We start from the raw sequence: 24,411 nt of genomic DNA, 5'->3' as shown, positions 1-24,411 counted from the left end.
TACTGTAATGAGTTTATCAAAAATGAATAATCACAATTGATCATCTTAATTTCTTTATTATGCATCTTTTTTTGTTGAAAGTTCAAAATAAATGTAATTTTTTTATACTTATTCTATCGATTTAAATATTGCATTTTCCTGTCGCTGTCTGAGTGATTCTTCCCTGCTGGACATGCAGCCTTACGAGCTTTGCCAAAACAAAGGGGGTAACATTACAGATGCGTTTGGTTTTAGCGTCAAATGATGACCACGACCACCATAAGAGCTTTTCTCTTTTTAAGGTCACAAAAAATATTTTCTAAGGCAGACTTGTTATGTAATAAAGAACACATTACTTTGGTGTGTTGGGTTTGAATATTCCATTAATTCTTGACCAGTAAAACTGAAAAAAAAATCCAACTCAAACATAAAAAAATCCCAGTGACCTTAAAGGTACTTGTATCATCCTGTTTAAACTGAAAAAAAGATGTGTACAGCAACAAGACCAACATCATAAAAGTGGCTATTAAAAGGACAAACAGTTCACGGCTGTGACAGGAGCTGCTGCCCTACAGACAGAGGAAAAACATTCAATCATTTGTGGTGTGAAGTATCTTCATGGACCTTTCCAATTCCCTAAATTTAGCCACCTAACCACATCCAAAGTGTCTCCACCTTTACTGCAAGTTCTTATTCTGTGATCACATTCAGAAAGTTTTATCATCAGGAAGAGCGACCAATTAGCAAATAAACCGCACCGGGTAGAGGACTTCACCACAGACGGCGCGTTCCACCACTGCTATCACCTTGTCATGGGGTGAGAGAAGCCACAGGGGCCTCTACTGTCAATTCTAATGTAGATCAGATAATTGTAGTTATAATGGCACATTCAGCCCCAGCTGAAAAACAGCAGTGATTCAGCCGTGAGTGTTTTGCGTCACTGCATTTGTGCTCCTAACAAGGTTCAAATTGTCTTTTTTCTTCTTTTCCACTTTGGTTTGGTTGCTGGAAGCAGAATCTGCCGGGCTTGTGTGCTTCTTTCTGTCCGTCAGCTCCTGAACGAGTCCTGTCGTCACGGCTGCCTGGGGAGACGCCACGCTGTGGTTCACAGAGGGCCGATAGCGCGGCACATAGCCATAAGCTCTCAGGTAGTAGGTGTAGTACTCCAGCGTGTGCATCAGCGTTGCGTCCACATAGTGGAAGGATACAGCCAGGTCTGAGCAGCACTGTGGACCCTGAAGAGAAAAATGTCACAAGAAAGCTCCAATAAATACTTCAACTTCAATAAATCTAAAATTAATTATTCATTTCGATTTAAAACCATTAGCTTTGACTTAGAATCATTCCACTAACAGGTAAATAAACAAAAATTGACCAGTTATCATTCGTAAAACTTAAGATTTGTAACATTTGCAATTTGAAAGAAAAATGGATCCCTGGATTAACATAATTTGTTCATTTAGGACATGATGTGCTACGTTTTGGACCTTCATTTTATTTTTATCGAGAAGGTTGCTTTTAGGTACAAATTCAGATTAATGACATATTCTCTTTGGATGAAGTTAGTTTGACCAAAGATGGGATAAAAGCTCAGTGAGTTTACAAATGCTTAATCAAGCATCAAGTCTTCATGTGAAAAGTGTCGATGGAATTTGTCAAACACCTGCAGTGTTAATACTATGAGAAACTTGACACCTATCCTCTATCTTTGCTTCTATATGGCCTTCTCTGAATAGGATTTATGCTGTTTAATTAATCAGAAAAGCATATTCCCACGACAGTTTCTTCTTTAGGGTAGGACTGGCATACTGCAGTGGATAGAAACATAAACCTACACAGCTCCTTAAATTCTACTGCTCCCCATTCATGACCTAACAACTAAATTATAAAGACAGTAATGAATGAGTGCAGATTGTTCCCAGTTTTCTCAATCATTGCATACCAATTTATACAGTTGACATTCCTATAACAAAACTCGAGTATCTCAATACTAAAGGCACGTTTCTGCTTTTGTGGCCTCAAAAATCTCTTTACAGACTGACAGAATCTGTATTGAGTCTGTCTCATTTGAATTATTGGATGCATTCTCTCACATAAGTGGAGCAGTCTTCCTTTGTTGACAGGTCAGTGCTGCCGCCAAACACAGTACATGTGCCTTTGACTCACATCATGTTCTCTAGTAAGTATTCCAAATTTAAAGATAAAACTCTTTTATGCGTTTTTACAATAAAAAAAGAACACTTTTGAGTGAGAATGGGGGTTTTACTCTGATAACATAATGTGATTTTTAACTTAAGACTCAGTTAGCCAATCAGTGAGCTTTCCTTACCTGACCTGGACTTTGCTAATAAGGGTAATCCACTCATAGGATGTCTGCCTAATGGGGACTATCTTTACTCAGGTTTCATGCTGATTTGTTTGACTTCTACCAAGACAAACAATTCAGCTTTACAGAGAGTAAATAGAAAATTGTGAAGGGACTTGCCTCAACAATTGGATAATAGCAGTAGCTCCAGTACCAAAAGGTCTTGGAGAACTTGGTCGTAAGATGGTGCTCTGGCACAAACGGATGAAAAGTCTCTCGATGTAAAGTGTCTCTGGAGTCGCCTGCAATCACACCCATCTTTTCCAAACACTGACCCAATGCCAAGTCTTCCACAGGAGTGGTGTGAGTACATGTACCAGTCCGAAAGCCTTCTACAAACCTCTTAAGGGCCTCCTTACTGAGCACATAGCCCGCTCCACCACTCATGTACCCTTGTTTAGTGTAAGGCTTAAAGCGTTTCCCAAAATAAACTGGCTCGTCTGGGGTGTGGTTGGACAAAATCCAGCGCAGGTTGTCCACCACCACATATGTGTCATCATCTGCCTTTAAAAACCAGTCTGCGTCGCTTCCGTGGTGTTCATAGACGTAGTGAAAGGCTCGGATGGTCTTCCAGTACAGCTGGTCACGGCCCTCTTTGGTGTCCAGACCCACCGTGGGAAAGTCAGGATCCCCCACAGAGCTCATGAACACCACAATGTTGCAATGCCGACTCCAAGTGGCTCTGACGTGGCGGGCTCTGCTCTCCAGGTTCTCCGGCCCTGTCATCACCCAACAGAGAACACGCACCTTCTGGAACAGCATGTCTGCTACCCGGCTGTTCTCACCTACAGAAAAGAAAGGAAAATGAAGAACAATGTACAATAAAATGCAAATGTGGTTCCTCATGTAAAATGAAATGAAATGAAATTCAAACACAAGGTTTTCCTGCATTTTTCCCACATTTTCATGGCTCTTGCAGCCATGAAAATGGAACGTACCATTGTTGTGAATCTGGTAAGAGTATTGTGAAGGATTTGGAAGGCTAATGTAAGTTACGCGCACTTTTGATGTACGGGTGATGCTGTCGTATGGCATCTATACGCCACACTAGTCGTTAGTAAGGTGTGCGCACAGGTTGTGTAGGTGATACATTAGGGCCCATAGGATGCCTGTAGGATGCACACACAAACTACACAGTCTTCCTTTCTAAATTCTACTACTTCATCCTTACTTTCCTTAACAAGTAATTGCTAAAATCTGCCACTCGCTGCATGCCTGTAGATAATTTGCATGAACATTTTCACTCTACGGGTTCACCAAGCGATCTACCACGTTGATATTTCTTTTGGGCCACCTGCACAGGTACAGGTATCCACCCATAACGGCAGTTGTGTGACTAAAGCATAAGCAGGAGAACTTTGATCTGATCATTTCTTCTGTGCTGCAACATTTGAGGAAATCCATTTGATCAAAAAAAAAACAAGTTGCCACATTTTATATTTTAATTTTTATCTTCAACTTGATCATATTCTTTGTATTAACGTGTACATAACTAGGTCAAAATTAGAAATATAAATGACTAAGCTTTCATTGATAAATTCAGTGCGTCTTATATTTTATTTAGATCGTAATGACGATAGATCTTTTGCTTATGTACCTCATTAGCATAAAAGTGTCTGCTAAACAATGAACTGCATTATACAGTTGCTGCATACTGATATACAGGTCCTACGAATTTGAATTTTCACAAAAGTTTAATAAGAAAGTGATTTGTTCTACCTGATTAGACATTTAAAATTAATGTACATTATAGTAAATCATTTAGAGTAACTCCAAAAGGGTAAAATAGGTGTTTGCATTTAAAAAAAGATAATCAAAGTGATGTAGTTACTCATATTTCTCATGATTTGTTAGAGTTTACCTGCATGGTGTGGGTGGAGCAGGTTGATCAGCGAAGCTCCCTCTTTCTTCCAGCTGGTTGGTGGTTCTCCGACAGTCGGGGCTCTTTCTTGAGCTTCTGATAGCACTGGGTAACTTCGCTCAAACCACACCTGGCGCAGGAAGAAGAACATGCAGCAGGCGCCCACCAGGAACCCTAGAAGAAACGTCCACCTGGAGACGGTTCCCATGATCATCCTGACAATCTCTGCAGATCTGCGAGGACTGTCTGCAAGAAGCCACAAAACACTGCAGTGAGTTTGACGTGTTAAAAAAAATCCTTCAAAAGCTTCACCTTTACAAAAACAAGAATTACCCTTAACAAGTCCCAATTCAATTTAATAGCACATGATCTCGGCATAAACCCGTCAGATTAGTCTTTAATCGAGTAAATCACAGGGCAGATTAAACCGTGGTTACATCTTGTTTTGGATGATAATAAAACTATCTTTAAAAACAGCCAATTGTATTACTTTTGTGGTAAATGTAAGGCTCCGTCTATCATAAAGAATGGCTTTATCGACTTTTAGCTGCATAAAAAACATGCTGGAGGCTGCAGGGGCAGCGATACTTGGGAGAAAAGAAAACAAAAATTCCATTGTTCTGGAGCTAAAGCTAAAAAGAAAAGGCAAATATGTGCAGTTTGTAACTACAGAATATAAAAGCGCATATTTTACCGTCGTAGGGGGACCAATCATTGGTAAACTAGCGGTTATTTCCAGCCACATGCTCCTCCAAATCCGAGAAACCACACGAAAGCCTCCACCTGTCGGACAGCTTGCTCTCATCTATCCGGTTTTTTTTAATCTAACTTTATTAACAACACTGTTCGTTAACACGGAACAAAATGTCTGGAAAAACACAATTTTATAGATAATTTCTGAAATAAATTATATTAACTTAGATTAAATTAGAGAAGTTTTTGATTTGAATTTTTTACAGGAAAAATACATTTTAAAATGTTTTGTTTAACTACTTCTAAGCGTGTCTTTTGTGCATGCCAGCCTACCAAATGGGATGTTTTTATGCAAAAATTGGATGGTGAATAATATCTTACTTTCTAAAATTGATTTCAGAAGTTAACAAATGTATTATCATTACTATTACTATTATTATTTTTTAACAATTTCCTTTAACAAATAGACATAAATATCCTGTGATGGGCTATGCTGAAAAATGGAACAAGAACCAGCTTTATTTTATGTTATAATTTTAGAAGCATATCTGGTGGTTTTAAATGAGGTTTAAATAAAATAAAAAAATTTAGATTTTTTTTTTTTTTTCGAAACACAGGCTATATTTTTCTGCCATGCCACTGGGTGGCAGACTAACGCCTCAAACTCATGGAGTTAAAAAAATGCAGCTAGACTTTTTTATTCAATTACATTTAGTTTATTAACTGTTCTCTAATATTATTTTGACTTGTATTTTTATATTTTTGTTTAGTTATCATAACTAAATCTAGATTTTTTTCTAAATGTGCTATTGTGTGTTTATGTATTCATTTAGGCCGTATTGTAGAACAGTATGCATGAAGCCTTGAAATAATAGGCTTGATGTTGGCTTTTCATAATAAACATCATGAATGTTGGGTGCATGTTTTGTTGGGACCATCCATCCAATCATCCAAACACATGCATAACAGCTTCCACATTCTCATATTTTTAGGGATTTTCTTTCAAGTAATGAAGCAGAAACTGTTTTTTTTCTTCTCCTTTTTGTTAGATAAGAGAAAATATGTCCCTACACCTCTGCTAAATACAGCACAGGGGTGTCATGACAAGATCAAATGAATCCTTATTATGATAGTTGCATCCTGATTGAGAGTACAATACTTTGATGAAAAATGCTTTTGCTAATGACCTTCATCATACTTTTCACTTGATGATGGTAAAAGTCCCACAAAGCGCTTTGAGATTTTACCTAAAATGTAAAGTGCATTCTAAATAAAATGTATTATTATTATTATTATTAAAGGCACAGAAACAAGCTAATCTGAGCTATCAGGTGGTTTTTCTTCTTCTTCTTTTTTTTAAGTTCTTCTTTTGTGGTTGATAAGACTTAAGAAGCTGTTAACCCACTTAAGTCCAAAGCAACTACTAAAATACTTTAAAGTAACTGTATACTTTTTTGTTCCTGCACCTGGAACCTTACACAAATTTTCAGACTTTTTGCACAATGAATTTATGAAAATTTAGGTGTATGTCATCAGACAGTTTTTGCTTATAAAAACAGACAAAGAAGCATTCTTCTCCTTCTTAAATAGAAAAATGGTGCCTTATAACTAAGGTAAAAAAACAATGAATGAATTACAAGATGTACCAACTGCACAAAAGTTGTGTACTTGTAGTGGACAAACACATATAAAACACCGGTCTATATGGAAATAAAGAGGGGGGGAACACCTTCATGTTGCACCTGTATGGTAACATTTGCTCAGTGTAGATTTTTTTAATGTAAAAAAATAAGAAGTGGCTATAAATAAATATATGAACAAATAAATAAATAAGCCATATAAGATGAAGACATGTCCATAAAAAGAAAGCCTACTTCTTTTCTAATCCATACTGATGTATGTTATACCTCTGCAGTGAGTCTTTTTGTTTTTTTAGGAGATAGGTTGAGATGTTAAAACATATTGGAGTGGCGGTCACGTGCATGTACAATAAAAACAGTAGTTTGACGTGAACGGAAACAATCCAAAACAAATTACAAAATGAGGCTTATATATGTTGTTCTTTCATAAACAAATATGTCTAAATCTAGAGTTACGTCCAGTGAAACGCTGACAAACCGCCCAGCAGGCTCTGATCTCTGTAGTACTTTTCCTTCCCACTTTGATGCAAACTCGGAAGCAGAGAGTTGAATGCCAGCGTCGTGTCTCAGCACGGATCAAATAGGAAGGTAATTAGTTCTCAATCTTTATTCTTGGCGTTTACTGAGTTTGTTTCTGTGTGTGTTTGAGCGCTAATTTGTGGTTTCTGGTGGATTTTAATTTTTTGTCCTAAATGTTTTCCGTGTGTACAAAAAAAAACATGGATGTTTTTCTACCGACTGACTCAACCTTGATGACACTTAGTCCTCCTGATACAATTTTAAAAATGTAATATCACCAATCAGAACTTTCAGAAACCCCCTGCTGGGTTTTATATATCTTTAAAATAAACATTAGCCCACGTGGAATTTTTTTGCATATATTTGCATAGTCTTAGACGACGCTGAAGTTGGCTTCCGATTCACAGCTTCCGATTCGCGAAGGCTTAGCCATACATTTGTGTCAATTTTCTTTGTTTCAAAGTAACAAACCTACTTTTTTTTAATATTCTTACTTATCCTGTGTGGAAATAAGTCTCCTTACCTACATATTTGACCTGCAATAAAATAATTAAGCTTTGAACACTTTTTTGTGCCAATCGGAATTGATCAATTTACAAAGCATCTAACTTAAGAAACGCACTTACACTGCTTCCTACACACACACACACACACACACACACACACCCACACCCACACACACACACAACTACACACACACAATCTAGTCCTTAGTAAGGTGTTTCTCTCTCTCTCTCTACATACGGAATAAACTATAAATAAACTATAAATATATATATATATATATATATATATATATATATATATATATATATATATATATATATATATATATATATATATATATATATATATATATATATATACACACATACATACACACACACACACACACATATATATATATAGTTTATTCATCTTACTCATATTGACTTTGTACAATAGTAGAGGATTTTTCAGTCAGGGAGCTAAGGTTTTCTCTCTCACAAAACAAGATAGTTTATTTTAGCATGTGACACAGCAGTCAGTCATAACAATGATCAAACTTTTGACCATAAACATTTTCTTTCTTATAGCAAAAAGCATGGGGGACAGTTTGCAGAGTCAATGGAAAAACTGAAGCATTTTATTGCTGGGTGAGGCTCTTCTTGCAAATGCTGTGTACCTTGAATTTTGAATAGGCTAATGGCCTGTGCAAAGTGGCGCTTTTGCCTTTTATACTATCACTATAGTGAAGGTAAAACATCACACTACATTCTGTGGTTCTAAACTAGAATGAGCCCTTGACTTCTTCCATGGTAAAAGTTAAGACATTTGAGTTGACTGTTGGCACAAAGTAACCATCTGCGGCTAGCCTTTGTTTACACTTTCTCCACTAACTTACAACCCCAGCTCAAGAATTAACGGTGCACCAAAAACAGCGAGTGATATTGGAGCTATCTATCCTTTATCTTTTGAGCCAGATGCCAGCTGAGGCGAGGAAAACGAATGTCAATGTATCTATCCAACCAGTTCGCCCACAAAGCTAATAGATCAACTGAAGATGCCATAAACTTCACTCTCCACACTCTGCTGAATCACCTGGAACACCAGAACATTCTGGAGACCAAACTCTCTGACCTCTGACTCCACCCTCTCATCTTTTCCTGGATTAAAGACTTCCTCACAGACAGTCCACAGACACTCAAACTCGGACCCCACCTTTTCTCCACCCGGACTCTGAGCACAGGCTCTCCACAGGGATGCGTGCTGAGCCCACTCCTGTACAACCTCTACATTGCTGCCTGCAGACCAGCCCACACCAGCAACACTATAATCAGGTTTGCAGACGACACAACCGTGGTGGATCACGGGAGAGGATGAGGGTGCATACCAGGAAAAGGTGTGCAGGCTTTCTGCATCATGCCAGGCCAACAACCTCATCCTAAACCCCACCAAAACCAAAGAAATGATCTTCGACTTAAGGAGACGCAGCAACAACATCTCCAAATCAGTGGCGTGTGCGTGGAGAGGGTCAACAACTTCACCTTCCTGAGCACCACCATATCAGCTGACCTCACTTGGTCTAAGAACACCAAGACCATTCTAAAGAGGCCCAGCAGCCAGCAGCACCTGCACTTCCCGTGGGCACTCAGGAGGAACAACATCAACCAGGAGCTGCTGGTTGATGTCCTACTGCAGAGAGGAAATAACATCCCCATGTGGTTTCTTCTCTCATGGAAGCAAAATGGCAGAAGATCCAAAGAGTGGTGAGTCAGCAGACAGAAATTTCTGCCACTCCTTCCCCTCCCTGACAGGCGTCTGCCAGCCTCAGCAGAGCGATCTGCATCACCAAAGACTGCACCCATTCGGCCCCCCTTCTGTTCAACGTACTGCCCTCCGGCAGAAGCTACTGGTCCATCAGGAAAAAAACCTCCAGACTAAAGAAGCCTTTTCCCTCAGGCAGTCGCCCGACTTCATGCCCATTAACATAGGCACACCATACTCAAGTCACAGATTCCTAGTTTGAATCTGGCTTTTTCAGTTGTTACTCCTTACTTTACTCTTTCTATTTGTGTTATTTATTTCATTTCAGTTTTTTATACATTACCTTTACCCCCTTCTATTAATAAACTGCATTTTTGCACAATTGCATTCCTGTACATTTGAATATTTGTACTTTGTGTCAACCTCCCATTTTTGCACAACTGACATCCTCTGTCTATTTTAGAGCTGCTCAAATCTCATTACCATTTAAAACTGTAATAATGATAAATGATTCAGATTCAAATTTGTCTGCAAGGGGATGTATCAGAATGGAGTGGAGCAGGGAGACTTCGGCATTTCAGTTGCTGCGTCACAACTGTAAGCTTTTTTAAATGTTAGGCTTTTATCTGCTCCTGATCCATAACAATTTGAATAAAGAAATCCTCAGGTGTGATGCTTGAAGTTTAATTGTCTTCATTTACATCCTCCATTATGTGAAAAGTGCTACAGGACCATGTCAAACAGCAAAAACACAATTTTCATTGGAGTTAATCTTTTTTTTTCTTCTTTTTTTTTTAAACTTGTCCTTTCCAACAGCTGAGCAAGCAAATGATAGCTGAAAGCCTTTTGTGTTTGACATCTCTACACATTGCCCTGCCTCCCTCCTGGAAATGCTAACGGTATTGAGTTTTGCTTAATTTTTTTGCAGGCTGGATGTGAAAATGAAAGTGCAATCCCCTCTTAGTATTTTCGCTTTAATTATGTCACAGAATGAGTGCTGTTTAATTAGAAAATGTAAAAGGATTTTAAAGGACTGACATTTAATATTATTTTTGAATAATTTGATGCAGTTAGCTTCTCCCCCCCAAAGTGCATCACAGGCTGACCCCCCCCCCCCCCCCATCACCCTTTGGCAACAAAACTCTTACGAAAGGAAAAATAATACAATGCATAGTGAGTTGATGAATTTTTCAAACACACAAAATAAACTTCCCCACATGCCACTCTTCAAAAGAATCTGAGAAGAATCAGAGCCTTCGTTACCACATTGCTTGGTGTTTTTTTGAGAGAAAAAAAAGAGGAAATCTGCAAATCTGCACTAACCTCAACGAGTTAATGTTATAGCTTGCAAGATAGCTAAACATGCCTACAGTGTGGTTTTGAAATGTCTTCTTACTTTTGCAGTTACATTTTTTTTGTCTATGACAGTTAATATATACTGAGAAGGAATCTTTACAAAACTTTTTTTTTCAGGTTGTGCACAGTCCCACAAATGCAGATTCAACAAAAAGTGTCACACCATATGAAAATAATAAATAGACTCCTTCCAATTATAAACATTGTATTCCTAAACAGCGTATGTATGAGACAACCAGACCCATTTTATATACCATATTTTTTGGACTTTGAGATGCATTGGATTAAATGGGGTGAAAAAAACAGTCAAAACTACAAATCTCAGTATAGCACCATCAAACCATCAAGTGGTGCGGGTTTGTAGTTAACTAAAGTGGCACTAAAACATTTTGAACTTTTTTTTAGCTGTGTTTCAGAGATGACTGGTTTGAGGTCCTTAACCCTTGTGCTATCTTAGATGACCCCATCCTTACATTGACGTGTTCTCCCTACCATGACAAAGGTGGATAAAGGTGGAAAGATTTCATGGAATCCATGGACACCAGTGAAGATCACAAATCATTGAAGAAAATAGGTTCAGCGCACTGTCTAGTGGGTCTAGATGACCCAACTCCCAACGTTAAAGTGCCTAGGATAGCACAAGGCTTACATACAACCAGAATTCATGCATAAGGCATCCAAGATTATAAGCCACAGTATCATAATTGTCTAATACTGTATTTATTGTAATATAAAGTGTCAGGGACCCAATGGATTAGCAAAGCAGGTTGGGAAATACAGAATGATATTGAGAAATGTCTTCTAGTAAAAGAGGCAAAAATGGGTTACTATTCAGAGAATGGAGTTGCAGTTATGTCATGGAAAGAAAATAAATATAAGCAATTTGTCTACAGTTAGTCTTATTAAAAACTGGATTTAGAATAATTTTCCTAACTGATATTTAAATGAACCAACATTTCTGCTCCATGGTTGTGGAAGGAACAAATGCTGATCTCCTTCCAAAGGGGAATTAAGATGCAATCATACTTCCTCTTAGGAAGTTTTAGACTGTGAATAACTGTAACATCCTACCTGCTATCTGTTTTATTACGTACCGTAGTTTTGTACCATGTTTACAAAACTGAAATGTTGAAACATTTCAACAGCTCTTTAAAGACCCACATGGTCTTGTGGCATTTTTCTCACGATGGAGGACATGTATAAAGAAAATTCATCTTAAAATTACTTTGCTGAGTTTCCTTTTATTCAAATCTTTGTGAATCAAGAGCAGATACAAAAATGCCATTGTTAAAAGCTTGATTGATGTACAAGTTACTATGGCAAGCCACAAGCTCCGCTTCATTCTGATGCATCCACTTGTAGACTACTAGATCCACGTACACCCTTTTACTCGTCTGAGCTGGCATGTGGCTCTAAACTAATGGCTGGATAGCTCCAATATTGTTCGCCATGTTTGTTGCATCGGTAATGTTAGGTTTGAGTTATGAGGGGCTGTAAGCTAGCAGGAGAGGACATAAACAGATGGGTCATAGGAAACTCAGGTTATTTGATTTTGGCTAATAACAGCATAATCATAATTAAAAGACCACTGGGAACACTTTTTAAAAATAAATCAAAAGATGATCGTCGTTGAACTTTAAATCCCAGCGCAATAATCCTCAGCTACTTGCTTGTGAAACACAACATTCCCCTTCCTTGGTTCAATAAAGTTCATAGTGTCTGTATTTTTAACTGACTTCTTAGGTTCTTCTATTATCAGACAGGGTGGTGTTTTTTTCCCCCACATACCTGACATGTTTCAACGGATGTCTTTCGTATTCGTCAGAGTCATGTCTGATAATAAAAGAACCTAAGAAGTAATTTCTCTTCTTTGCTTGTATCTCTTTAAATGTTTTTATCATCTTCTTTTTAGATGAAAGTCATACATAAGAAAATCATCAAAACCATTGTATTGTCAGCACTGCTTCTGGGGGCGCTGTTTCATTTCTGGAACCCGTGGGCCAGTTTAAGAGTTGACATACGACCAAGAGGAGGGGGTCCGATACAAGAACTCCTTTTTGGAAAAACTGCAAACCTCATCAGGCTTTATCCTGATGTTCCCTCCCACGTTAAAGAAGTTGTGGCACAGTGAGTCAGCGGTCTGTAATACATTGTTTGTCTTATGAAAATGTAGATGTACATTTTCATCTAATTTTGCATATTTCTCTCTGCAGCCATTTGGCTCAAAACACATGTGTGTGCAAAGCAGATGAGAAAACGTTTCACTTGCCTTTGTTAAATCATTTCCTCCCGGGTGTTTGGGCCCAGAATCTACAAAAGGCTTATTTGGAAAACCACCCTGACCCTGAGAGTGTGAAGCGCCGTAGGGCTCAGGAGTACGATAAGTTTAAGATCAGGTAAACCTTTCATTACAACTCTTGGTTTAAACAACAAAAAGCTGCTTTTGAACTACTCCGTCATAGGTTTAAAAGCTTCTATAAATTGTGTTTTATAGTAATATTTCTTGGGAAAAAGTGATATCTTCTGCTAAAATCTCAGTTTATTTCTCAAAATTTGTCGGCGTAATTATCACCAATCAGCTTTCTTTGTACGGCATTTTTCATACAAAATTCACAACACAAAGTGCTTTCCAAAAGCTCAGTGTTATTCATCTTCCCACTTAGAACTGTACATATGTGCACACAACAGTTTGAAAACCATACAGACTACATATCCCGGCCACTTTATTAAGTACACCTTGCTAGTTCCAGGTTGAAACAGAGAGTTTGGTCCATATTGACATGATAGCATCACACAGTAGCTGCAGATTTGTCAGCTGAACATCCGTGATGCCAATTTCCTGTTCTTCCACATCCCAAAGGTGTTCTAATAGGTTGAGATTTGTTCATTGTGGAGGCCATTTGTGTACAGTGAACTCATTGTCATGTTCAAGAAATCAGTCTAAGAGGATTCCAGCCATGGTGCCTTATTTTGCTGGAAGTAGCCATCAGAAGATGGGTACACTGTGGTCAGCAACACTCAGTTAGGCTGTGGCATTGGAATCATGCTCAATTGGTACTTGGGGGCCCAAAGTGTGCCAAAAAAATATCCCCCACACCCTTACACCACCATCAGCAGCCTGAACCGTTGATACAAGGTTCAATGGGTGAATGCTTTCATGTTGTTGACACCAAATTCGGACCCTACTATCCAAATGTGGCAGCAGAAATGGAAACTCATCAGACCAGGAAATGTTTTTCCAATCGTCTGTTGTCCATTTTTCTTTATTTAATTAGTTAATATTTATTTGACCAGAGACGGTGCACATTAATGAAAATTTCTGTAAATGTACCAGCTTTAGCTTCAAAGTTAATTTTCAACTGTAGTCCCTGTGGAAGGTGTCGGTTTGCCTACAATAAACACCAAAGACACATCAAATCGACAATAAGAATGACTAATTTCCTGTTCTTAGCTGACAGGAGTGGCACTTGGTGTGAATATCTGTTGCTGTAGCCCATCTGCCCTTGTGCATTCAGAGATGTTCTTCTGCAGACTTCTGTTGTAACCAATGGTTATTTGAGTTACAGTTGCCTTTCTTCAATTGGAACCAGTCTGGCCATTCTCCTGTGATCTTAACATGGCATTTCCAAACAAAACTGCCACCGCTCACTTGATATTTTCTCTTTTTCAGACCCTTCTCTTTAAACCCAAAAACCAAAGTCACTTAGATCACCTTTCTTCCCCATCCTGATGCTCAGTTTGAAATGCAGCAGATCGTCCTGAACCCTGTCTACATGCCTAAAAACATTGAGTTGCTAATGTGTGTGTGATTTGCAGATTTTCAAAATTTGCTTTAATGAGCAGTTGAATAGGAGTGCTTGACAAAGTGGCTGGTGAATGTAGTTCGCTACATGAATCAAAGATGAGTCAACAGAAACCACAGAATATAAAAATTACTAATTCAGGAAGTGGTTACTCCTCACTTACACAGGCCTTCTGCTCCCCCCACAAATGAGTGTTTTTGAGAAATATGACACCATTCTTTAGACTTTTCTTTTTGGTTTTAGACAGTTTTTGTCCAAGAAGCAGTATTTTAGCAAAAGAATAATTTATAAAGTGCAATTGTTCTCACTTTTGAAAGCATAGAGAAGAATACATTTCTTTTTAAATTCTTGTTTGTATTTAAATACAGAAATTATGCGATTCTCATTGCACACATGTGTTGAAGGTCTTCAAGTCCTGCAGATTTGCTGATTGTGGCTGAGGCCAACAACCCCCTCCAGTATCCTACACAAGGAGTGGAGGTTCAGCCCCTCAAAACCATCATCATTCCTGGTAATGACATATTTTGCATGAAACTACCAAAATATATATATTTTTTAAAGTTTTTATTGTTTTATCACTTGTCAGTTAAAAGGGGGCATAATGTTTTTTTTTCCAAGATAATTTACTACAGTGTTCAAAAGGCCTATCAACCTTAAAACGCTAGCAAAAGCCCAGTACTGTCGCTTTATTTGGGTTCTGCAAAGGTTTGGATTTTGCTAAGCAGTACAGATGTGCATGGTGAAGTGGTATTATAGACCTTTGTTTTTTTCACTTCTCAACCAGTTTCACATCATGCATCATTTCCTTGTCCTTTTGAAATGACAAGTACAAAAAACTATTAACAATGACAAATGCTGAAGTGGCAAACAGTTAAGTAGTACACGTTTGCAAAAGAAAAAAAAGACATCATGTTTCCCTTTTTTTATTTATTTTATTTTAATCATCCTTCTTTATTACTCTGTGATGACATTTTTTTCCTACTAACTGTTCTCTCTTTGTAGGTTTGAGTCTCAAGCTGAATAAAAGATCTAACTATTTGGTGGTTATTTGTCTATTTACAACTTTGGATTTCATATTATGTTTGACTCACAATGAATTAAATGTTTTTTTTTTTTTCTTCTTTCAAATAGGTTAATTTGACAGCACAGCTAGGGACTTTTGATGTGGCTGCCACAGTGGAAGGAGTGTCCCTGAAGGGAGAAGGGGAGAAGCACATTACACTTTCAGGCACCCACCTGTCTGCTCTGAACCGACAGCTACAGTTCGTTACCTATACAAGCGTCGTGTTTCATCCCAAAACGGCAGACTCAGGTGATCATACAAATCTTTTTTACCACTTATAAAAGCCTTTTTGTTGTTGGTTGTTGATGTTGAAAAAAGATGCAAATATTTTAATAAATGATACAATAATTCACTTTATTTCAGACTCAGATGCGAACCATAAAAAAAGACAGATACAGCAAATAATGATAAATAAACAAATAAAAAATAACAGTTTACAGCCATTTAAAAAGACTATAATCTCTGTGCACAGTTTTCCTCAAGGTGGAGGTGTAGCGGAATGAGCTTCTTTTGGGATCATATTTAACATACACCATAACAAAAAAATGGGAGGGGTGTAAAGTGAATGTTTGCCAGCTAAGAGTCATGGTCAGACTCATCGTTCTATCTCTCTGAGCTTCTCAGTTTCTTAGACTATAAGATCAAATTTCATTGGTTGTCTGTAACATACATTTTGATACTAGAGGTGTTCTAAACAATAGGTCTCAAACTCTGGAACCCTCTGTCTCTACACTATTGATTTGGCTGCGGGTTATAATACTCACCTGAAGGTCTGATTTGATTTGACAGGCTTTTTCCTAATTGAGGGGTATTTATAAGATTTTGTAATTTTATTTTTATTCTGTCATTGCAGTAATATGTTTTGTAACTCATTTTATCCTGGAAAATGTTTATATCATTTTGACCTTTTCTGTTAAGTACTATGTGATCATTTCTGGGAAAAGTGGCTTTGCCTTTACAAAAACTTGACTTACTTGCTCACTATGTCATAGGATTTTTTGATAAACCTCCAGGTGATAATTTCCAAAGAAAAATGAACATTACATCAGAAGAAACTAATTTGTGATGGAAATGGTTACATTCTAAGAAATGGAGTAATACAAATGTTTAAAATGTAGTCAAGGATTGGATAGAAATTTTATTCAACAGTTAAAAAGCGTGACAAAGAAGTAATGCATCATTTAAAACATTTTCAAACTGTCATTTTTGGTGATTTCTCTTTTTGAATCACAGCATCTTTTTTTAAGTTGTGAAATAACCTCCTGCTGTCTTGACTTTGCATTTATTTTGGGTTTCTTTTTGTTCCACAGTTCAGTTTGCAACTGAAGATTATCAGGCATTCTTTACCATCAAAATTGGACATAAGACCATCCCAAAACTTTACAACTCTGGATACAGTGGAGGTTTGTGAGCACTTTTTATAACCCAGTTGCAAACTATATTACCAAAAGTATTTGCTAACTTGTCTTTACTTGCATATGAACTAAAGTTCCATCCCATTCCTAACTCAAAGAGTTTGATATGATGTCGGTCCACCTTTTGCAGCTATTACAGCTCCAACTCTTCTAGGAAGGTTGTCCACAAGGTTGAGGGGTGTGATTCTAAACATTTTTGACCATTCTTCCAAAAGCGTATTTGTGATATCACACACTGATGTTGGTCTCTTAGTCTCCACTCAAATTCATCCCAAGGCTGTTTTATCGGGTTCAGATCAGGACTCTGTGCAGGTCAGTCAGGTTCATCCACACAAGACTCTGTTACCCATGTCTGTCTGGACTTTGCTTTGTGCACTGGTGCACAGACATGTTGGAAGAGGGTTGGGAGCATGGAATTGTTCAAAATGTTTTGGTATCCTAACACATTCAGAGTTCCTTTCACTAGAATGAAGCCCAAGTCCTGGAAAAAAAAAACCTACACCATAATTCCTCCTCAACCAAATGTCACACTTGGCACAAAGCAGTCTGAAATGTACCGTTCTCCTGTCAACCTCCAAATCCAGATTGCCAAATGGAAAAGCATGATTCATCACTCCAGAGAACGTGTCTCAACAGCGCTAGACGTGTCTCAACAGTGGCGGCGTGCTTTACACCACTGCATCAATTGCTTTGCATCACACTTGGTGATGTGTGGCTCAGCTGCTTGGCCATTGAAACCCATTCCATGAAGCTCTCTGCATGCTGTACTTGGGCTAATCTGAGGGTCCTATACATTTTGGAGGTCTATAGCAACTGACTGTGCAGAAAGACGGGAACCTACCGATACGAAGCCCATCGAGACGACTGTTGTGAATTTGGGCTATACAAATAAAATTGAATTGAATTGAATTGAACCTCTTTGCACTATGCGCTTCAACATCCGCCGACCCCTGTCTGTCAGTTTACGTGGTCTACCACTTGGTGGCTGAGTTGCTGTTGTTCCCAAACTCTTCCATTTTTGTATGATAGATCTTACAGTTGACAGTGGAATATTAAGGATCAAGGAAATTTTCACGACTGGACTTGTTGCACAGATAGCATCCTATGACAGTTCCACGCTGGAATTCAGTGACCTCCTGAAAGCATTTTTACAAATATTTGTTAAAACAGTCTGCATGCCTGAGTGCTTGATTTTATACACCTGTGGCCACACCAAGTGATTAGGACACCTAATTCTGATCATTTGGATGGATGAGCCAATACTTTTGGTAATAAAGAGTATGATGTGATGTCTTGCTGTGCCGCTACTGACATTTATTTGTTTTTTTATTGTTTTTTACTTAAGAGTACAACATTACTGCTCTGGTTACCATTGCCACCAAGACCTTTCTGCGCTATGACAAACTCAAAGATCTCATCGACAGCATTCGGCAGTATTATCCCACTGTCACCATAGTGATCGCAGATGACAATGAACACCCTCAGCCAGTTACTGGTCCTCACATTGAACACTATATTATGCCCTTTGGAAAGGTAAAGAGATTGCATATATTCTATTTGTGTCTTTCATTCTGATATTCAAGCAGTGAATTTGAAACGTGTTGCCCTTCCCTTTCACTGCACAGGGCTGGTTTGCAGGGAGAAATCTGGCAGTGTCTCAAGTGACTACCAAGTATGTGCTATGGGTGGATGATGATTTCATCTTTACTGCCAACACTAAGTTGGAAAAGATGGTTGACATCCTGGAGAGGACCACTCTGGACCTGGTGAGAATATTGTTTAAGCAATAGTCAAATGAGAGGAGGTGCTAAACACTGCAAAAAGTTTAGCCATTAGACCACAGTTTAGGTCACATGACTGCCTTCCCAATACTCACTTATTTAAATCACACCTACTGTATATTTGCATTCTTGCAAATATATGAAACACGACAGACAGTACCTGTATTTCTCAAAGATTTTATTCTTCTCTAGCTCACAGGGAGAATCAACGTGCAGCTGACAAACTGTTTAGCTAGTGCAAAACTTTACATAAAGAAGTAAAGGTCAGACACTACCACCACACTTTCCTGTTAGAAAATAAAGCTCCTCTTATCTAGAGAAAGATTTGTTTCCTGTTTTTTTAACTATTTGTGATGCAACAACATTTGCTTGGCCAAGCAACAGTCTTATCTGAGGATGAGGATGTTGCCTTGGTTGAGCTGCTGTCTGCAAACACAAGTCATATAAGCATAAAAAGACACACTGAAATATTTTGTCCATTTTACTAGGTGATTAAAAAATGTAAAAAGAAAATATTTTTAAAAAGAAGGCTCCTTCATCCACTACAGAATGAAGGAGCACTTAAAAGCTCACCAATTCATCACAGGGCAACTTGTAGGATGAACTTTACATGATGGTTAGATTAGGTAACTCTGCAATACATTTCAGTCAGACAACTCATGCAGTAAAGAAGATTTATTTCCATATTTCTTTTAGTTTGGTATAAGGCTCTGTTCAGATAGATAAAACAAAGATCTCCATAGAAAACTTTGGGTATTAAACTACCCCTAACGGAGCTCAAAGGGGGAAGCCGGGGAGGAGGGTGGGGTGATGAACACAGAGCTCGCAGAAATGGAGAAGAGGGATTGGACCACACACCTGGAATTGAAGTAGGACGCTAAACAAGTGAGTTAATTAGACTGAATCGCCCGCGGGAAGGAGTAACCAGGTAGACGCACTGCTCGAGTTACCTGCCTGAAATACTCCCAGGGTCGTTCATGTATGCAAAAAGCTATTAAAAGTGTTCTGCCATTAAGACAAAAAGAATCAGCTCTTAGACTAGCAAATATGCATAATTATATATCTCTGAGGACCTTTTAGATCTCGTTTTTTGTAAATACCCAATCTTTTAAAAATTGTGGTTTTTGAGTTTTGAAAGATGTACTTGTGCCATTTTTCTCAGAGGCTAATATCTGATGAACTACTGTCACTCTGCAGAAACTACTGGTTCAGTTGTGTTGATGAACTTGTCCAACTACCAACCAGAGCAGGGTCACTTGTTCTACAGTTTTCTGCAGCAAGGGGTTAATACGATTTTAGTGAATGCCATGTGACCGCTCAACTACTAGACCACATATATAAGCTTGTGCACCCACTAGATTTTGCAAGACAAAGTTTCAAGTTGAACGGCACCAACGACCAAAGTTTACCTCACCAACATCAACAGAAGTTTGAAAATGGCAATTGAGCAGGACACAGTCAAATTAAAGCTCTGTTGGGTTTACGCAATAATTCTCTGTAAACAAGCACAGTTTCATCTCTAAAGAAAGCATCCATCCATTCATTTTCTTAACCCACTTTATAATGCCGAACCTTGTCCTGGACACCTGGACAGGTCGCCAGTTTGTCACAGTGCTCTAAAGAAATCAAAACAGCAAATTTATAAAGTATCCCCCACACCCCTAGAATTTTAATGAATAGTGATTAATTGAAAAAGAAAAATAATTTTAAAATCTTTAGGAGCCACAATGAACATCAATTTATTAAAATCAGACTTTTTGAAATGGGAGTCGATGGTGACTTGCTTTCTGTAACTTTCCCACTGTGGTTTTTCATGGAAGTGCAACGTCGGATAATTCCTGATTTGTGTCATACTCAGAAATTAAGAGAAGGGCCTGGAGCTAGACACACTCCTGAGACTGTTTGTTTGAGGATTCCAGCTAGATCCTTCCTGTATGGATTTTTTATATTCTCCCTGAACATGCATGGTTTTCTCTTACTGATTCATTGGTGATTCTTTTTTATTTATTTACACTCTGTCTTTTTTTACATTAAAGGTGAGATGATTGATCATGTTCTATGTGACTAAGTAGTCCACCAGTTCTCTGTAATTAGCCTCTTAGAAACCACTGATGTACTCAACGAAGGCAAAGGGATTCAAAATTTTAAACAGGTTTTATGTGTTCTGGGTAAAGGTAAAAAGAGAGCACAACCTCCTCAGCAGCTTCTATGATGCTAACCAATTTCTCAGTCTTTACAGATTTTTATTCTCACAAACTGGTTTATCTGTCACTGACAGGGATCTAAGCTGGAGGAGGAGGGCTGATCTTTGCATTATCTGGCAGTTATTACTTGGAATCAGATGTTGCAACTAGGCGTTTCCCAACAGGATAAGCCTATTTCGCCATTTTTACAACACTTCAACAGCCAGTGGTTGTGTCATCATTACTAAATCAACAAACACACATGACTAGACTATTATGACCTCCTAAGGTTCAAAAACATTCAAACCCTAAAAACATTTGGTTCCTTGTAAAGTGAAAAAATATCCAAAGTAAGCAGAGCCAGCACAGCTAAACACCTTAAATTCTGTGTCAATTACTAGTAACCAGAAGAACAACATTCCAATCCCATATGGAGGTAAAGATGACCCTCCTCAATTCCATCAAATGCTAACCCAAACAGTTGTTATTTTTGATGTTTCCAATAGAAAAAAAGGATTTCTAGTAATAAAATAGTTGTAAATGATTGTCGTATTCTCAGATGTGATCTTTGACCAAGGCAGACCACTACGACAGAAAAAAAGTGCTTTTTGTGGTATGTGACTGAATATTGTATTGAATCAAATCATGAAGTCTCATATATGAAAACAGGTGTCTTGGTTCAGGTTTGCTGCTCACATTGACTTTTGACTGAAAATAATCCCAACATGATCCCAACTTCCTCAAACGTAATTACGGTAGTTTAAAGAATCCTCACCTTTTTTCACTTTTCAAATGCAGAGGCGTTTTCTTCAGCTCTTTCGCTATTGGTGCTTAGACAAGTGCATCTGTATACAGCCTAACATTTTATTGTAAAATAAAAAACAAAAAGAAAGTAAAAGAATGCTGTTTGAATGGCCCAGTTCATAGAAGTTGCTCATTCCTCGTTTGAATCCTGTTATTTTTGCTTGTTATGCAATGCTCAATTACTTTTAGTTGATTGCCCGCAAACCCTAACCAAATTACACGTGCAGCATTTGTGTGCACGTGTAATTTTGCCCTCTTTATTAGGAATCTTTGTAAATGTGGCCCTGTGTCTTCAAAATACTTGGACGTGATTTCTTTCAAATAATTATTTTATTCGTATCCTAACGTTTTTTTTTTTTTACTTTTATTTTTTACGTTAGGATTTAAACATTATATTTATCTTTCCTATTTAACATTGTCTATCGTGTCTTCAGTCAGCTGTCTGCATCAGGGAGGCTGTCGGTTCTGGCTGTCTGATCCCCTAATCCCCACTTTTTTAATCTGTTTAATTAATACACGGTTTAGATTGTTTATAATGTTGCACTAAATTAGGTGTTTTTGCTAGGTTGTGGTTACTGCAGCAGCCTCATTGTGGCCATGAGAAAGAAACCGGGCTTCAGTTTATGCGATTAGGCTTTAAAAACTCTGTGCCTGCTGGGATAGGGTGCAGAGGGGAGGTGGCGAGTAAACAGTGGGTGCGATACTTCATAGGTTAATTGGTTACTCTAAATTGTCCATAGGTGTGAATGTGAGTGTGCATGGGTGTGTGATATGTGTCCCTGCAAGAGACAGGATGTCCCCTGCCCTCGCCAACGAGCTGTTAGGATAGGCTCCGGCAGCCCCGTGATCCTGAAAGGGACAAAACAGGTTTAGAAAATGAATGAATGCTGAAAAAGGATGAATAAATAAGTGACATTGTAATGTAAGAAAACTCATAAAAGCATAGACAAAGTAAAATACACCAGCAGAGCCTGGCTATAAAAAGGGTTTTTAAGAATTTTTTTAACAAGAAGCTTTTTCTATTTCAATATTGAAACTGTGCAACATCATTTTTTATTATTATTCTAATTAATTTAGTTTTGAAAACACTACAAGTGGAAAATATTGGCCAGAGAAATTGAGTGTTGGAACTCAACATAGTTAAAAACTGGTTTTCACCTAGTTAACCGGTTTGTTTGCAGGTTGGCGGCGCCGTGAGGGAGGTAACTGGATACTCTGCCACATTCCGACACACCATTTCAGTTGACGAAGGAGGACCTGAGGGTGACTGTTTGCACATACGTCTTGGATACCATCATGTCATTGAGGGATTTCCCAACTGTGTGGTCGCAGATGCCGTCATCAACTTCTTCATGGGACGGACAGACAAAATACTGCAGGTTGGCTTTGACCCCCGGCTGTCACGAAGAGGCCACTTAGGTAAGTATTCTCCTGTCAAAGGAACTTGACAGGAGAAAGGAACTAAAAGAGAAAAAAAAATACTAAATGATTATAAATAATTTTTTTGTTATTTCAGAGTTTTTCATTGATGGACTGGGCCTCCTCCACATTGGCTCGTGTAGTGATGTCATAATAAACCACGCATCTAAGATTATCCTTCCTTGGAAAAAAACTGACAAGCACAAAGCGTATGAAAAATTCCGATACAGTGTCCAAAATAATATTTCCAATGAAATCTTTTACTTTAAGTACAGATTTCAGTGCTTGACCAGTCAGTGAAAGCAAGCCTCAAGAGTTCTTGATTTTCTTTGTTTTTTTACAAATCTTTGACAGACAAAAATACAGTTTTTACCGTGTAAACACCAAGAGCTGCCCACTCTTTGCATGTGTCTGTGGTTTTGGAACAGCACTGTGCATTTAGTCAAATAAATCACTGAAACTTGATTGCCAGAAGAAAACCTTGACAGGTTTTAAAGAAGGTTATATAAACCTATTCTAGGTCCATCAACTTTTCCAAAGTCCATGTTGTATGAAACCCTGATATATAAAGTAAAAACAAAGGTGTAGTTAAACAAAAACACTTTTCAGTTGTTTTTTTTTTTACTTTAATTAAAGTGATTGTTTTTCTGGAAAAAGTAAATATCTTCAAGAAAAAAAATCCTATTTTAGAAGTCTACATTCAGTCAGGCTGTCATTGCAAAACTTCTCCACAAGATGGAAACATAACAAAGCAAAAGCACACAATTTAAAAAGGCCTCAAATCTATTAGAAAAGGGGAACTTCCTGTTGTGATTAATTGTCCCTGAATACATATGTTGTAGAATACATTAAAAAATTAACCGTCGTTTTTGTACTATTCTATTGTAATGTTGTTTTGTTAACCATTGTTGCTGTAAATGGAATTTGCTAATGAGTCCATTTGTGCACCAAAAAGCTTTGCTTTTGTCTTAGGTGTAAGCACATTAGGTAGGGAAGCCTAATTTTTGTGTTTTGTTCAAACAATAATTGTAATGAAACATTTGCGGTTTAATAAAAGTCTTTTACTTGCTGACCCTGATTGAGAAGCTTACTGTTTTTTTTTAAACATGCGCCTTTGTGTACTTGTGTTTGCAGGCCAGGCTGTAGCATCTGGCTTTGTAGATATTTGGCCAGATCCACACACACCGTGTTCTAATTGAAGTGGACTATTTCCTGCCAATTAGTGAAACACTCCTCAAGCTTTAAAGGCAAAACCCAAAGGGTATGGTGTCTGGAGGCCTCTT

General features: G+C 38.0%; 2 protein-coding genes across 5 annotated transcripts; one reads left to right on the top strand and one right to left on the bottom strand.

Annotated features, from left to right (window-relative positions):
• Window positions 1-36: 36 nt before the first annotated feature.
• Window positions 37-4,419, bottom strand: c1galt1la (core 1 synthase, glycoprotein-N-acetylgalactosamine 3-beta-galactosyltransferase 1, like a). The gene is made up of 3 exons (XM_004070699.4): window positions 4,206-4,419; window positions 2,465-3,129; window positions 37-1,214 (listed from the first exon to the last, which is right to left on the bottom strand). The coding sequence occupies exons 1-3, from the start codon at window positions 4,417-4,419 to the stop codon at window positions 897-899; spliced, it is 1,197 nt and encodes a 398-aa protein (XP_004070747.1). The 3' UTR covers window positions 37-896.
• b4galnt1a (beta-1,4-N-acetyl-galactosaminyl transferase 1a) lies at window positions 4,344-24,206 on the top strand. 4 transcript variants are annotated; one of them, XM_020704642.2, is made up of 12 exons: window positions 6,883-7,126; window positions 8,134-8,193; window positions 12,573-12,787; window positions 12,874-13,056; window positions 14,868-14,974; window positions 15,466-15,503; window positions 15,595-15,775; window positions 16,837-16,929; window positions 18,287-18,474; window positions 18,567-18,707; window positions 22,891-23,128; window positions 23,226-24,206. In XM_020704642.2, the coding sequence occupies exons 3-12, from the start codon at window positions 12,573-12,575 to the stop codon at window positions 23,426-23,428; spliced, it is 1,587 nt and encodes a 528-aa protein (XP_020560301.1). In that variant the 5' UTR covers window positions 6,883-7,126; window positions 8,134-8,193; the 3' UTR covers window positions 23,429-24,206. The 4 variants fall into 4 exon arrangements, with proteins under 4 accessions (XP_078806762.1, XP_078806761.1, XP_020560301.1 ...); XM_078950634.1 differs by lacking the exon at window positions 8,134-8,193 and adding an exon at window positions 10,121-10,203 and having other exon boundaries at window positions 7,014-7,126; XM_078950636.1 differs by lacking the exons at window positions 6,883-7,126; window positions 8,134-8,193 and adding an exon at window positions 4,344-4,476.
• The last annotated feature ends 205 nt before the right edge of the window (window positions 24,207-24,411 follow it).

The sequence above is a fragment of the Oryzias latipes genome, chromosome 7 (genome assembly GCF_053564925.1).
Source record: "Oryzias latipes strain Hd-rR chromosome 7, Olatipes_Hd-rR_3.1".
Lineage (NCBI taxonomy): Eukaryota > Metazoa > Chordata > Actinopteri > Beloniformes > Adrianichthyidae > Oryzias > Oryzias latipes.
The sequence above is the reverse complement of the archived record's forward strand: the minus strand, read 5'-3'. Positions and strand labels throughout refer to the sequence as shown.